Raw genomic sequence first — 14521 nt, forward strand, 5'->3', positions numbered from 1 at the left:
GTGTATTTTTCCTTTATTAATAAGCGCGCGCCCCGCTCGTCTCGACGTGCGCGCTGCCGATATCCAATCGCGACCGTTAGCTGGGCCGGGCGATGCGGTGGTACCAAGAGGAGAAAAATCTGACCGTCCGTGCCGGGTGATGTGAAAAGTCAATACCACATCAAAACCAGGCTTTTCCGTCGCATGTTTAGACCACTCAAAGGGATATGAGAATCACCATTTGTTAAACGGTAAGTTAGTAGTTTATACATGCGTCTATGTTTTTGTTTTGACACTTAGAAAGACTTGTTATTTTGACGACGAATTGCCTGCAGTGTCTGCGCTTTCCCGTCCCGATCTCAAAATGGCGGAGAGGCCGAACGCTAAGCTAAGTGACAAAGTTGGCATTCTCAAGAGCATCGACTTCGAAGCCGAACGTTATTGTAACGTCACGGTTTTGCTATTCAACTTAACGGAAGGTGATTAGGATTTTTAAACTGTTACCGCGCTTCTCGGTCAGTGCAGGACCTGTACGGAGGCACTTGTTGTGAAGCCTAGCAGGACATTTGGCTAACGTTAGCTACGCCTATTTATGGAAGTTCAGTGGGGATGAGCTAACGTGGTATGTTAGCCCATATATTAGCCGGCTAAGCTAAGTTAGGTGCTGCCTGTCTGCTGCCTATTTTTCAAAGCCGGGTGCAAATGTTCTGATGTTGTTAGGAAATACACAAATTAAATTTGAATCGTTGTCCTTAGTTGTCGTGGACACTTTATAATTTCTATGAATAAGGTTGCATTGCAACAGTCATCCAGTGTTGACTTGTACTGGGAACATCCCCACAACGTTAATAAAACTTGGGTTACCTATCCCGTTCGCATTTAACAGGTAATTACTATTTTATTTTCAGCAAGGGGCTATGTTATTTAGCTGCTAGTTGGCGTTGACCAGCGCCCTTGTGTGTTTTATATAGCGACTGTGTGATTGTGTAAATCTAATGCGCTCGAACTGACAGCTCCAGTTAACGTTATCTTGCTATGCTAACGTTAGCTGGAAAGGGCGTTGCTGAGCCATTGCTGCAACTTTGTCCTTGTGGCCATAGAAGCTTAGATAGACGTCACCCGAGCCACATTTTGAACTCAGATATGTAACTCTAAAAAAATAAAAAAAAAGCTAACTGCATTGTTTTCATGCATACTGCAATTCAGGTTCGATGATTTGCAATCAGGGTGGAGACTAAGGATCGCTGCGAAATACTGATCATGAACAAGGGTGTGCAGATTTCACCTGAGATGCACAGAACTGTCGTAAGAACAGTATTTTACTAATTGGCCGCCTATTAATCGTCAAGCAGCCAGTATTGCACACCAATAAATGTGAAGGCCAATGCCTGAAAAATTGGCAGCCAACCTTTCAGGTAGTAAAGGTATTTCTTAATCTGAATTTTTTTTTAAGTACTCCAGCATCTAGGTGGTTTTCTTTCACAAGTTTTCAGATACAGTAAGTTAGTGTTGTTTGACAGTGCATTCAAAACTTCTAATTCTTCCAATTGGGATTTTTACATATTCCTACTTATTTATTTCTTCTTCATTTGTAAACAGCTATGCTTATTAAAGTGCAGCGCTGATACATTAAAAAGAAGATGTATTGTTATGTGTGTTGAGATTCTGTCACAGATGTTTTTCATATTGTGTCACACTTTTGCCACTGAAAATACTTGAAGAATGATTTCTACAAAGTGTGAGTAACTTTCAAACTGAATTTTAGAATTCATGTTGCAAAAATATGTCTTGTGAGATGTCATTTATCAGGAAAATGTTCCAAAATATTGTAGACTACCAGTTAAGTGAAACAATCTGGTTTGTCATGATGTTTGATTTGTATGCAAACATTGCCTGGTGGTTTAGCTCTGCCAGCAGGGACTTGTTTGGCCTGAAGGTCACCCATAAGGAGGGGCATTGCTCTGCAGCTTGACACAAACAGAGCACAGAGACTGAAAGCTTGGTATGTAATGTTTTTTTAAAGCTTCATTGTCCTGTTGGTTTGTTTGGAGTACAGTGATTATCACTTTCCTGATTCAGTGATATTGTTTTTGCCTTCTTGATCTATTCATACAAGTGAGTCAGGACATGTCTAACCTGAGGCTCTACCTGTCATCATGATGTAAACATGGTAGTTCCACCCATTAGCTCAAACTACTGTTTGGATTACCATCATATATTGACTGTTTATTGATCTTCAAACATGTAAAGGAAAGTGACACAAGCCAACAGAGAAATTGATTGATTTATCTATTTTTGATATGTTAAGGGTTTGGACTGCTAATGAAGTCAAAAACAGAAATGTATTTGAAGACATTGCCTCGGGTTCTTGGGGACTTCAGTGGACATTTTACAGACTTAAAGGTGACTTGAGACTGAAAGTAATTGTTGGTTTTTATGAGTTTAGTATCCATTTTATATTGTTATAGCCTAAAGTGACCACTTGTTCGGTCAAAGTACCTAAAGGTGTTGGGTATAACATGATATAAAACTTCAAAAGCAAATTTTCGTAGTCCATCATCATGATCAAAAATCCGTGAGGAGAGCCTGCGTTAAAATTGTTTTCGTGTTGTATAATGGTCACGCCAATAAATTTACAAATGAATTTCTACATAATTTTAGAGAATCATACATTTATATGACTCTCAGTTTGAGAGTGAGATCAAGTCTGTGCCACACCTGTACGTGTTACTTGTTTAACTGAGCATGACTCTGAGTCAGAAAGACAAGATGAGCCATTAATGATGACACAGTCTGATATTGTAGAATAATATGTGATTAATCGAGTCCTCTGTTCACATTGTTACATTTCATAGTTCAAATTCAAACCAAGAGAATATAGTATAATAGCATTTTGTTGTTCTTAAAAGAACAGGAGAGACAAAATTTAAATGGTTGTGTTTATGAGTGGTTGCAGAGAGATGGGAGGCTGATCTGTCTTTGAGTAACGTCTCATTCTTCTTCACTGGCAGCCAAATTAAATGCGGTCATTGTGCTGCCTATTTTGTCAGTAACCTCTACATGCCTGTAGCTGGTTTTAATATTATGATAAGATCGCTTGTCCATCTGTAAGTTATTATTGCTTACATTTAAAAAATTAAAAGTTGGACAAAGTGTTTTGTTTGCTTAGATCAAGGGATCAACATGATTGAAACTTGTATCAAAAGTCACATTACATCAAGAAATTGATTATCATTCAATGAACTGGAAAGAATACAAGATGAACAATCATGTCATCACAATGTGAATCTACAGAAAGTCAAATTGTGAGACTTGATTATGTCGCTCTACTGAGTATGAGTTGCTTTATATTTTTGGTGTAGACACATTACCTTCCCAGAACCATGAATTAGTCATCACATTTCATTTTCCCATGGTTTGCCTTGAAATGATACATTGAAGTGTAGTTTTTCAAAATTTTCATAGTCATCTGCTGCCTGCAGCTGGCTTGGATCTTTAATTGCTGGATCTTTTCCATAGCTTTAAACTTGTGGACAGTCATCAGACTATTTAAACTGTGTCTTTGAATGAACACTGAATAAGACTCATATCTGTGAAACTAACTTCTGTTGTACTGCATACAGACAGTCTAGAGAGAACTTAAAACTGCAGAAGGTTTTTGATTTAGGAATCCATGAATGGTACTTCTGGCTAATTATTAATGAGTGAAGTGGATCTTTGAGCACTTGGCTTGTTATTTGTTACACACCAACTGTCTTACTAAAGCAGCTGCCATATTGTTTTCCTTATCTGACAATTTATGATTCAACTACCTTTCTGTATCTAAGCTAAGGCTTCAATTACAAATATTCTTTGTAGGATTTGTTCATTTATTTGCGAAGTGAAAATTGTCCAATCTGATGTCTTATTTGAAAAAAATATTGTATTAACATTGATTACAAAAGCAAGAAATAGATAAACATAATAAATTACAAATCTTCCCGTTTGCTTCATAAGTGAACTAAGCAGGTATTTTGTTATTGTTCTGCCAATTAGCCATTTTCAGAGCTAATCTAAGGTTGAATTGGTGCTAAATGACTTTTGCTAAAATAATAAACACAATGGTTTTGATCAGTATTGTCATCACAGTTATTTATCATGATTATTCCTTCATTTTAGCCATAAAATCTTTCTTTTTTGGCACTTCATTTTTAAAAAATGGAGCTTTGTTTTTGCTTCCATATAATGCTACATTTCTTTTAGCATATAAGTATTTGCATCAAAATAATACTTAAAAAAATATGACTTCTTCACTTGAATTTGGTGCATCTCCAGGAGATGATATAAATCAAATATATAATATAAATGAAATTGTACCAAAAGCACATCACTTGCTGAACATGCATTTAGTGATGGATGCTAAAATTACCATGGTCTTTGAACTCCTCACATGCAGGTAACACCAGTCTCAAGCGAGGCGGTTGTGGACAGAAAAGCCTGTTGTCTCCTAACTTGGTTGCTGCAACACAGCACCTCTGACAGATGTGTGACCAAACGGTTACCGTGAAAAGAGTGAGTAAGGTGTTCTGATGTGAGATTTACCCAAGTTAAAATGAAGTGAGTTTATGTACACGGGCTGTACTATTGGCGGAGGTCATTTTCAATGAATAGAGAATAGATTTAAAATGCCAATATTGCAGTTTATCATGTTAATTTAATTGTGGTGGGCTAAAATCATGGTAAATATTTGATGAGCTGTGCAGTCTTAGGTTCAGCTTCTGTCTTTCAAGGGTGAAATCCTGACCACCTAATCAGTGATTTCTTTCAAAGGCCACCTTCTTGAAGGACAGGGCTTCTGCTTGTGACTTCATAGGGGAACATTGACCTTATGATGTTTATTTTGAAATTCTACGCAACATGGTTTTTTCTTTCTTTCTAGGAACTGACTGTGAGATCTCCAGACATGAATAGTTGCTTTTGCAAAGCAGTTGTTGCATTTAGGGAAATGGAATGCTTGGTCAGATGATTCCAGAGGTGGTTTACAAATACCTTCCATAATATTTCTTCTTGATAAGCCTGATTCACAGAAAGGACCTTGAACCCTTTTTTTCTTAATTTATGACTCTGACCATGTTACCTCTGTCTAGTACAAAGCCTTGATAACTAACCATTTGTCTTTTAGTGTAACTCATGGGCTCTTGCAAGACTTGAAAAATACTTTTTGACGACGGAAGTCAGATTTCATACTGTTACTTGTTTACATTGGACAACCTTTTGTCTATATGTTCCCTTATAACATTTCCTGCTAGAGCAGTGTTGCTACAGTTCAGGAGTCTCAGTCAGGTGCATAAGCTACAGAGATTGTCTTGGTTACGTAATAGTTCGGAGATTGTTCTGTTTGGTCAAATGGCTATTTTTGAACCACGCTGAGACTTCAGCTCAGCTAAAATCACTTGCTCAGCCCTGAAGTCTCAGTCACTCATTATGTTTGCATTAAAGAGGAGTACTCCCACACTTCCAGTGCATCCCTGTTATGTTTACATTGTCCGCTGTGGCTGCTATGCTTCTACTGAAAAGGTATGGCCATCTGTGTTGTAGAAATATGTACAAGGAAATTTTATGACATGTTTCTAGTGAGACATTATTCAGTATTTTATGTTTTTTGAAGCAGTCTGCTTGGTGAAATGGGAAAGAACAATGTGCCAGACAATGATACAGACAAGGGCAGCTTGCTGTTAAGGTCCTCTCTCCATGTCTGGGGTTAATCCTGTTAGCCACCGTCCAGTCCCTTCTTTACATTGCACTGTCAGCTGTATGGAGGACTTGTGGTCTGCATCACTTAGAAACACACACACACGGTCTAGGTTGTCTGGTCTAGCCACTAAGCAGCTTAGTGCCCCCAGGTGCCAGCAAGCTCAGGAAGTGAATACGCTTATTAGCTTCACAATCACTGGATGGTGTGTTTTGATTTTTCTGCATGTGCTGTTGATCTGCACCACTCTAGTGATGACTACATTGTCCTGAAATTCAGAAAAAAGCAGTGAAAGCTAGCCTTGCTCTGGTCTGCTAAGCGTTACATATTTGATAAGATGAATGGTCCTAAGTCATACAGGTAAGATCAGCAGAATCAGCTCCTCCTGTTTAAAAATGATCCTTTGGTTATGCAACATCCAAAGGTTTAGCTCAAGTGTACAGAAGGTAGAGAATTGCTAGTCTGGTTGTAAATCCATATATATTTTTTCAGTATGTATGGAAATTGATTTATTGTGGTAATGTCTGTGAAGGGTCTGAAGATTCATGCATAGGTACATGAATAAACTGGAGGCTTATTAAAGAGCCCTGTGATGTTATTTTTCATTTTTATTTCCCAGCATGTTGTTGTTCTTTCCTCTTTGCTAAGTTCAAACCTTATTAAAACTGAACCTTTGCTTTCATTTCTGTATCTTTAAAAGAGTACACTAACAGACTTTTATGTCCAGAATTAATGTTATTTTTTTTCTAGCAATCATCTGTGTAATTTTTCATCTTGTTTAAACCCTCTTCTTTCTCCGTTCTTCTTTCTTCATCAGGTGATGGGCACGTCTGATCAGTGAGTGCGATCGAGGCCATTGTGAATACTTGTTGAGCTTCGTCCTGACGGTTAACAGCAGCATCTACAGATCACCTCTCTCTGCGTGGCACTCTTTTTTTTGCCACCTCTGAGCCTTTGAAGGAAAAACATCACCGTGGGATCACACACCTCTGCACTGTGCACATCCCAGCCAGACTTCCCCCGCATCACCTCATCCTCACCTCCCCAAGAGGGAGAGAACAGCAGCCGCCATGGTGCTGTCACAGAGACAAAGAGATGAACTGTGAGTGCCTAAATATGTGGGAATGACAGCTCATTACACATACAAACAAGAACAGACATGTATACCACCACACATGTAATGTTTGTGAAGAGAAGTGCTTGCACTAAAAGTGTGCGTACAAGCAGGGCTTTTCAGCAACTCGAAGTTTAGCAAGCACTGATGTACACCACATGTTGTCCCCATCCTAATAGACAGCTGTGGAATATGTTCCGTTGTTTGGGATAAGTCATCCAGAAGATGTTAATGCAGATGTTGTGAGACAGTGCATTTCTTTACAAGAATGTGTAATCAGTGAAGAGATGTGAGCTTCAAGGTGCTTCACTTGATAGCTACTTAGTGAATATTTCATAACCCACATGACAGGACCAAAGAAGCAAGGGGGATGGGTGAGGAGGAACTTAACCAAGTGATGGCTGGTGAATGTGAGCAGCTTTGTGCAGTGGTAGCTGCCTGGGTGATCATATGGTATTACCCCCAGTTCAGTAAATGCCAGACCAGACAGCACAAAAACATAGATGTTTAATTATATCCTGTAGTGGGGTACCCCTTGACAGTCAAGACAATCTGGACTGTTTATGTTCTGAGGAGTTTAATTGGGGTAAATCTGTGGAAATCCTGCTAGCAGGATGGCCTGATTTTTAAAGTCTCAAACAGACAGTTGAATCAGGGTTACAATTATCAGTCATTCAAAGAAGCCCTGAAGCTGCGCCCTAAATTTAGCACAGTTACTCATGAAATATTCACCCTTCATCTCTTAAAAGAGCTGTTCCACTCATTTATATAACTGTGTGCCTTCGTACGTCTGTGTGTGAGTCCATATGTGTGTTTTAGGTTGTGTTTCCATGTGCTTGTGGGTTGCCCTCTTTCTGCGTTGTCCTCTCTAAGTGTTCAGTCCTCTCTTTGTGGCCAGTCTCTGGTTTCCATAGCAGCACAAAACACAGTTTCCCAGTGATTCGGTCCGTGCGTTTTGTTTTCCTCAATGAAGGGTTGTAATTTCCTTTGGCACCTGCTCAAATGGACTGACATTTAAGGTGGAACTATGAAACTTGAATCCTATTGCTTCCATCTGTTAGACAGGGTGTGGTTTGCACTCTTTTAAGGAGGAACTCGCACGTCTGTTAAGGTGGAGCTAAAATTTATTAAACTGACATCACTTTGACTTTTCATTCTATTAATTTATGACATAATCAAATGAAATTGCATCCGTATTGGTCACTAACGATGGGCAGTTTGTATACGTTCACTTCTGTGAGGACCTAATCTGTAATTGGTGATGAGACTTGAAACTTTTCAAATATCCATTTCTTTTTTCTCCTTGACAGAAACCGGGCTATAGCTGACTATCTTCGTTCCAATGGATATGAGGAAGCCTATTCCACCTTCAAGAAAGAAGCAGAGTTAGATATGGTAAGGAGAGACAGATGCACAAAACACTGTATGTACATTTTCACAAAGAGAAAAGTGGACCCATTTCTCAGTGTCTGTGTCTTTGTTTACAGAATGAAGAGGTAGATAAGAAGTATGCAGGGCTATTGGAAAAGAAGTGGACCTCAGTTATCAGATTACAGAAGAAGGTAAGGAATGCTTGTTTGGTCGCTGAGAGCATATTTTAAACTTGTCTAAGATGTTTGATATATGCCGTACTTTGCACATGCCTATGGCAGAATAGTCTTGTGGGAACGCAGTGGAGCGGTCATGCCACCAGCGAGGTGTAATGCCAAAAATGTAAATACAAAAACAAGGTTAATTCATTGGATCTCTTTGAAATCTAACCTAACAGGTGAACAGTAGGATAATATAAAACTGTTGCCTGTCTGAATCACCCCATGTAATTTGTATTTTTAATCTTAGAAGCATCTGATGAGGACAGTTTCTAAACCTGTAGTTAATCTTGTCCTTGACATGCTGCTTCTCTTCAGGTGATGGAGTTGGAATCAAAGTTGAACGAGGCAAAAGAGGAGATGACACATGGAGGACCTGTGGGTCAGAAGAGAGACCCCAAGGAGTGGATCCCCCGTCCCCCAGAGAGATATGCCCTGAGCGGGCACCGTGCTCCAGTCACGCGTGTCATATTCCACCCTGTGTTTTCTGTCATGGTTACAGCTTCTGAGGATGCTACCATCAAGGTGGGTGCCTTTGTTTCCGTACTGTGCTGCCAGTTTATTAGGTACAGCTGGCTACAATATAACAGTAAGGAGCAGCTCAACAATCCCAAGTGCATTGAACTAATCATATTCAGTTTATCCTGAAACAATAGGAGAAGACAAAAACATTAGAAAGACCATTCAGTCTAATGCAATAGGATCCACACTACTACGGCCTCCAAAAGAAGAGGAGTAAAATCAATACCTTACCAACACAGAATAAACAAATGCATTTATTCTAGGGTTCCTAGATGAGATTACATTACATTTAGCTTGGTGTACCTGCTATACAACTGAAAGCTATAAGAATGCATGACAGTAAACTGGGTAGAATGCTCATTTACAGCAAATCAGTGTCAAGAATTATCAGCAGTATTACACTGATAAATTATGCATTTATTTATACATCACAAGGTGTCGTGTGCACTCTAAAGGAAGCCAGTGACTTTTTCTTTCTTTATCTTATAGTGTAATATGTCTGAGCTGTCTTTTCTGAAATTTGTACTGCTTAGAAAACATGTGTCAAGCAGGAATATTAAAGCACGGTGATGGCTGCGTGCAGCCGCATTTATAAGCAAAATCAGTGAGTGTTGCAGCACACCACAACATATCCTCTGCAGCTCTGACCCTTTAGATCAAAGCTCTACTGCGGATCTGAGGCTGCTCTCTCTTTTTATCCTTCTGCTTCAACACACTTTCCCCCCCTCCGCCTCCTCCCTTTATCCTCCTCCTCCCTCGCTGCTTCCCTTGCCTCCTCACTCTTTCTTTTTTCTGCTTTGTCACTGCTCATCTATGTGGAGATGGGCTGATGCTTGTGTTGTCAGAGGCAACACTCCCAGAGCACAGTACCTTGGGATATGCAAATCTGTTTCTCTTTCAAGCCCCCCTTCTTCTGCTTTCAGCCTTTTTATTGATTAAACAAATAAGTGGGGTCGGCATATTGTTTGATTTTCATGTGTTTGTATTAAAATGCTTTGTTTTGTCAGTTTAAAGACTTTTTCTTACAAATTTGTCAAATTTCAGTATTTATGTTGGAATAGTGTCAAAATTCACTGTGCAACCTGCTCCTCATCTAGCTAGTCTGTCACAAAATTACGATATGATGAATATGGAACTTTTTGTTAGTTCACAAGACTTATATTTTACCAGTTTCATACATTTCGTATTTAAACGGGGTTTTATGTGCAGTGCTTTGTTGACAGTTGTCTGTATGATTTCAGGTGTGGGACTATGAGGCAGGGGACTTTGAGCGAACCCTCAAAGGCCACACAGACTCAGTGCAGGACATCTCCTTTGACCAGACGGGAAAGCTGCTGGCTTCATGTTCAGCTGACATGAGCATCAAACTTTGGGATTTTCAGGGGTTTGAGTGTATCCGAACAATGCATGGTAAGGAAATATTTACTGTAATGACAATGGTTACAGTATGGGGCACTTCCAGGAGCAGTAAATCTAATATAGAAGCAGTGTTGGCTGTATACAGTCTAATTTAGAAATACTGTAGTATTCTGAAAATGGGCACAGCAAATACTGTAAATGGGTTTGGAAGTATTGTGATTGTCCATCACCAATGGTAATCTTTGTTCATAGTGCATGATGGTTATAAACAAAGCTTGGTCTTCATTGTGCAGCTGTTAGAGCTCCAATTAGATTTTGAGGAAACGTGTTTCACTAGAAATTATCCCAGCAACACCATGCGCATGACTGACTCTGATTCCGACTTGCACTTTCACTCAGGTTACTTTCTGTTTATTTTTAGAAAACAAACTCAAAGGTCTGTTGTTATTGAAGGCTTTGTCTTTTTGTCAAGCTCTTAAATGTTCTTGGACACTTACATCGTATACATCTGGTGTGGTGTTTAAACTGACGTGATTTCAGAGCAGTTACGCAACTAAACTCTTGACTCTGTCATCTAGGCCATGATCACAATGTGTCGTCTGTTGCCATTATGCCAAATGGTGACCACATAGTGTCTGCCTCCAGAGACAAGACCATGAAGATGTGGGAGGTGGCTACTGGGTAAGTGAGGAGGAGCCTCGTCTTTGCTGTTCATCTTGGGCTCTTGTTGAGATTTACACTGATGCAGTTTTACACTTTGCATGTGTTTTTTTTTTTCCAGATTCCATTCTCATTCTTTGTTCTAGTGATTTTAATGTTATCTCTGATAGAAATGCATGAGTCACAATTATTAGCATTAACTCTAAAGTGCTATTTAGTAAGGTAACTCATATTTCAATCGGCAGGTACTGTGTGAAGACATTTACAGGCCATAGGGAGTGGGTGAGGATGGTGCGTCCCAATCAGGATGGCTCGTTGATCGCTAGCTGCTCTAACGATCAGACGGTGCGTGTCTGGGTGGTCGCCTCGAAGGAGTGCAAAGCTGAGTTGCGGGAACATGAACATGTGGTAGAGTGTATCGCCTGGGCTCCCGACAGTGCTCACCCCACCATCCTGGAAGCTACAGGCTCAGAGGTAATTACGCTGCTGCAGCATCTGACATTTACCTCTAGAGGATGTTTATTCATGTGGGGTTCAGCTGCAGGGTTTCCCACAGTTGTTTATAAAAGAAACAGAGAATGTTCTCAGAATTATTAGCTGCCTCATTAGAAACACTTCTATTCAAAAAGCGTGTTGGTGTCTTAGTTCCCCGAGGTGTTGAAAAATGAGCTGATCAGGTTTGCACATCACGTTTCTTTCCAGTAATTAAAGCAGAACATCATAGAGTTGAGCAAAAGCAGCTTTTACAGGTTATTTGTCGCTAACAGGTGGACGTGTGAAAATGCTTGGCACATTAATATTTATCTGCATCTGGTGATCTATTTAAAAACATGGCATTGACATGTCTGCATCTATGTTTGTAGCTCAGTCAGCAGAAGTGCTAGCTGCTCTGTGAGGCTGTGTTTAGACGTAGCAGAGTGCTGAGCTAAGTGGTAATATCAGCATGTTAATGTATTGCAAATGATGATACTGATATGATTTACAATCCCAGTTTAGCATGTTGGCATGCTAACATTTGCTAATTATCAGTAAATACAAAGTTCATCTTAGATCGGTTGGAATTTCAGTTTTGTAAATATTCAGTTAAAATGTCAGGGAGTTCATTCAGACCGACCCTCAAACCAAAACTGTCATATTTACAAATGCACTGCTAGCGTCATTGAAAATTGCTGCCTTATATTTAAGAAGGCACATTTTTCACGACATAACTGCATGAGAATATTTTTCTCTGCAAGAACTTTTAGGAGTTGTAGGGCGGCCCAAAGTTTTGCGCATTTTTGGACCGCAAGATTCCCCCTCTAGAATCTAGTAAGTAGGGCTGCTCAAAAGTAGCAAGTCAGGGGCAGGTACTCCACGCGTACTGATTAAACTTAAAGAGTGCTGCAAATGTTTTGTTGTTTTTTAGACCATTGCAATGTACATACTGAGCAGGAAGCAATCATCCCCACTCTGCCATCAACAATGCAAAACTTACCATATAGACTAACATAATAAACCCCCCACTGTTGTATTTCCTACATGCTCTGACTTCCACTAACAACTATATGTTAGTAAACGAGTTAACGTTGGGGTTGATGCTATCAGATGATGCACCACGATGGAAACGGAAAGGCTGAAAGGGCCAACTACTTCACTGTTCTCTAAATGTTCACGCTATTTTACACTTACCCCTGATTCCAGCAAATTGCTGTCTTTCATGTAACCAAACGCTTTTTCTCATGTCTTCCCTGTGTCTCTGTTCATCAGAGTAAGAAGAGTGGAAAGCCTGGCCCCTTCCTTCTCTCTGGCTCCAGAGATAAAACAATTAAGATGTGGGACGTTAGCATTGGGATCTGCCTTATGACTCTGGTGAGTAGGATAAGTGATGGTTTATATGACTGAATCTTACTGCTGGTAAGTGAGGGGTGTGGTGGGTAATCAGATTTGTGTCTACAGGTGGGACATGACAACTGGGTGCGTGGGGTATTGGTTCATCCTGGAGGAAGATTCATAGTGAGTTGTGCTGATGACAAAACCATTAGGATCTGGGACTACAAGAACAAACGCTGCATGAAGACCTTGAGTGCCCATGAACACTTTGTTACCTCTCTGGGTGAGTCACAGTTACTTCATTTTGCATCTTCTGCTTCTCGGTGGTCTGACATTAGATGAACCTGTATAAATACAAAAAGGAATAGTTTGCTTTGTGTTTCAGATGATGTTGCGTCCACCTAAACAAACGTTTACTTCTGTTGCAGATTTCCACAAGACTGCTCCCTACGTGGTGACAGGCAGTGTCGATCAGACAGTCAAAGTTTGGGAGTGCCGCTGAGACTGCCTCCATCTTTTGCCCTCTCCTGATCCCCAGCCTCCCCTCCTCAACTCCTAAAGCCCCTTCCAACCTTCTCCTCTACCTTCTTCCCTCTGTTCTGACACCCAGCTCAGCCCCTCACCTCTCGCACTCCAAACCATAGTTGACCAAGACGCTTTACCTTCTCCCCGTCTCCCTTTCCTGGCTCCCCCCTCCTTCCCTTCTCCCCTACATTGGTCCAGCCCTATTAAGATGACTATTGTCCTTTTGTGTAAATTATTCTGGATGTAGGGTACGCTTAATAAATGTCACGCAATCTCTGACACATAAACACACTCAAAAAGATAAGAAGTATCCTTGCATGGTGAATCCAACAAAAAATTCTATACTGTTAAATTTGCAAATTTGCATACTGTTGTCATGACTTCCCGTCGGGTCAAAGGGTAAATATCTTTGTGTGCTGGCGCAGGCGGATTCTGGTGAAACTGACAGTGCACGAAAACCAATGGCACCCCTTTTATTGAAGGGGTTTAGGTTTTGTTTAGTTTTGTTTTACTCCATGCCTCCATTGTTGTGGTCTGTCACTGTGTGGCTGGTGATAGAGAAGGTGTGAGGAAAGTAAGTGTAAAAGGATGAGGAAAAGGTGGAAGCTGTCCAGGAGAAAATGATAAGAAGCCGAAGAAAAAAATGAAACGGGATGCAGCTCCATAGTCGAATCACAGGAGGTTTTGTGAGTGAGTGCACGTGTACATGTGTGTATACACGTCGTGTGTGTGTGTGTGTGTGTGTGTTTGTATATTATGACAGGAGAATCTCTCCACCGTCTCTGCTCTGATGGTCAGAGGAGAGAGAGGAGGCAAAGCTTCTTACCCACTGTGTTCATTCATACTACTTCCATCTCTTTTAACAAACTTGCTTTCTAGTAGACACTCACAGGACCTTAATGATCCATAAGCTGCTGAGAGCACAGGCACACGCCCCATAGCAAAAGTGTGTTTTACAGAGGAAAAAGTCGGCTCACCTTTTATGAGGTTTGTGTGTGTATGTTGCCCCAGAGAATCGCCCAGTGCCCTCTTGCTCGCTATCTCTGCCTTGTTAACCCATTGAGGGCTCCCTCACACGGGATTTTCATTCTGCTTTCTGTGGTCTCACTGCTCTCTTTACACACACATACACATACACTCACAAATGCACATACACGCACAGTAAAAGTTGTGTATCAATATATCTGGATGTCATTGTTTGCAACATAATGAAATAAAATTCTGTAAATATAA

The 14521-nt window shown here is 40.4% G+C and overlaps 1 protein-coding gene across 1 annotated transcript; it reads left to right on the top strand.

Annotated features, from left to right (window-relative positions):
* Nucleotides 1-60: 60 nt before the first annotated feature.
* On the top strand, nt 61-14521 carry LOC110959639 (lissencephaly-1 homolog A-like). The gene is made up of 11 exons (XM_022206581.2): nt 61-230; nt 6528-6812; nt 8135-8219; nt 8312-8386; nt 8732-8938; nt 10177-10345; nt 10873-10975; nt 11200-11428; nt 12701-12802; nt 12890-13046; nt 13192-14521. The coding sequence occupies exons 2-11, from the start codon at nt 6781-6783 to the stop codon at nt 13263-13265; spliced, it is 1233 nt and encodes a 410-aa protein (XP_022062273.1). The 5' UTR covers nt 61-230; nt 6528-6780; the 3' UTR covers nt 13266-14521.

The sequence above is a fragment of the Acanthochromis polyacanthus genome, chromosome 17, assembly GCF_021347895.1.
Source record: "Acanthochromis polyacanthus isolate Apoly-LR-REF ecotype Palm Island chromosome 17, KAUST_Apoly_ChrSc, whole genome shotgun sequence".
In the NCBI taxonomy this organism is placed as follows: domain Eukaryota; kingdom Metazoa; phylum Chordata; class Actinopteri; family Pomacentridae; genus Acanthochromis; species Acanthochromis polyacanthus.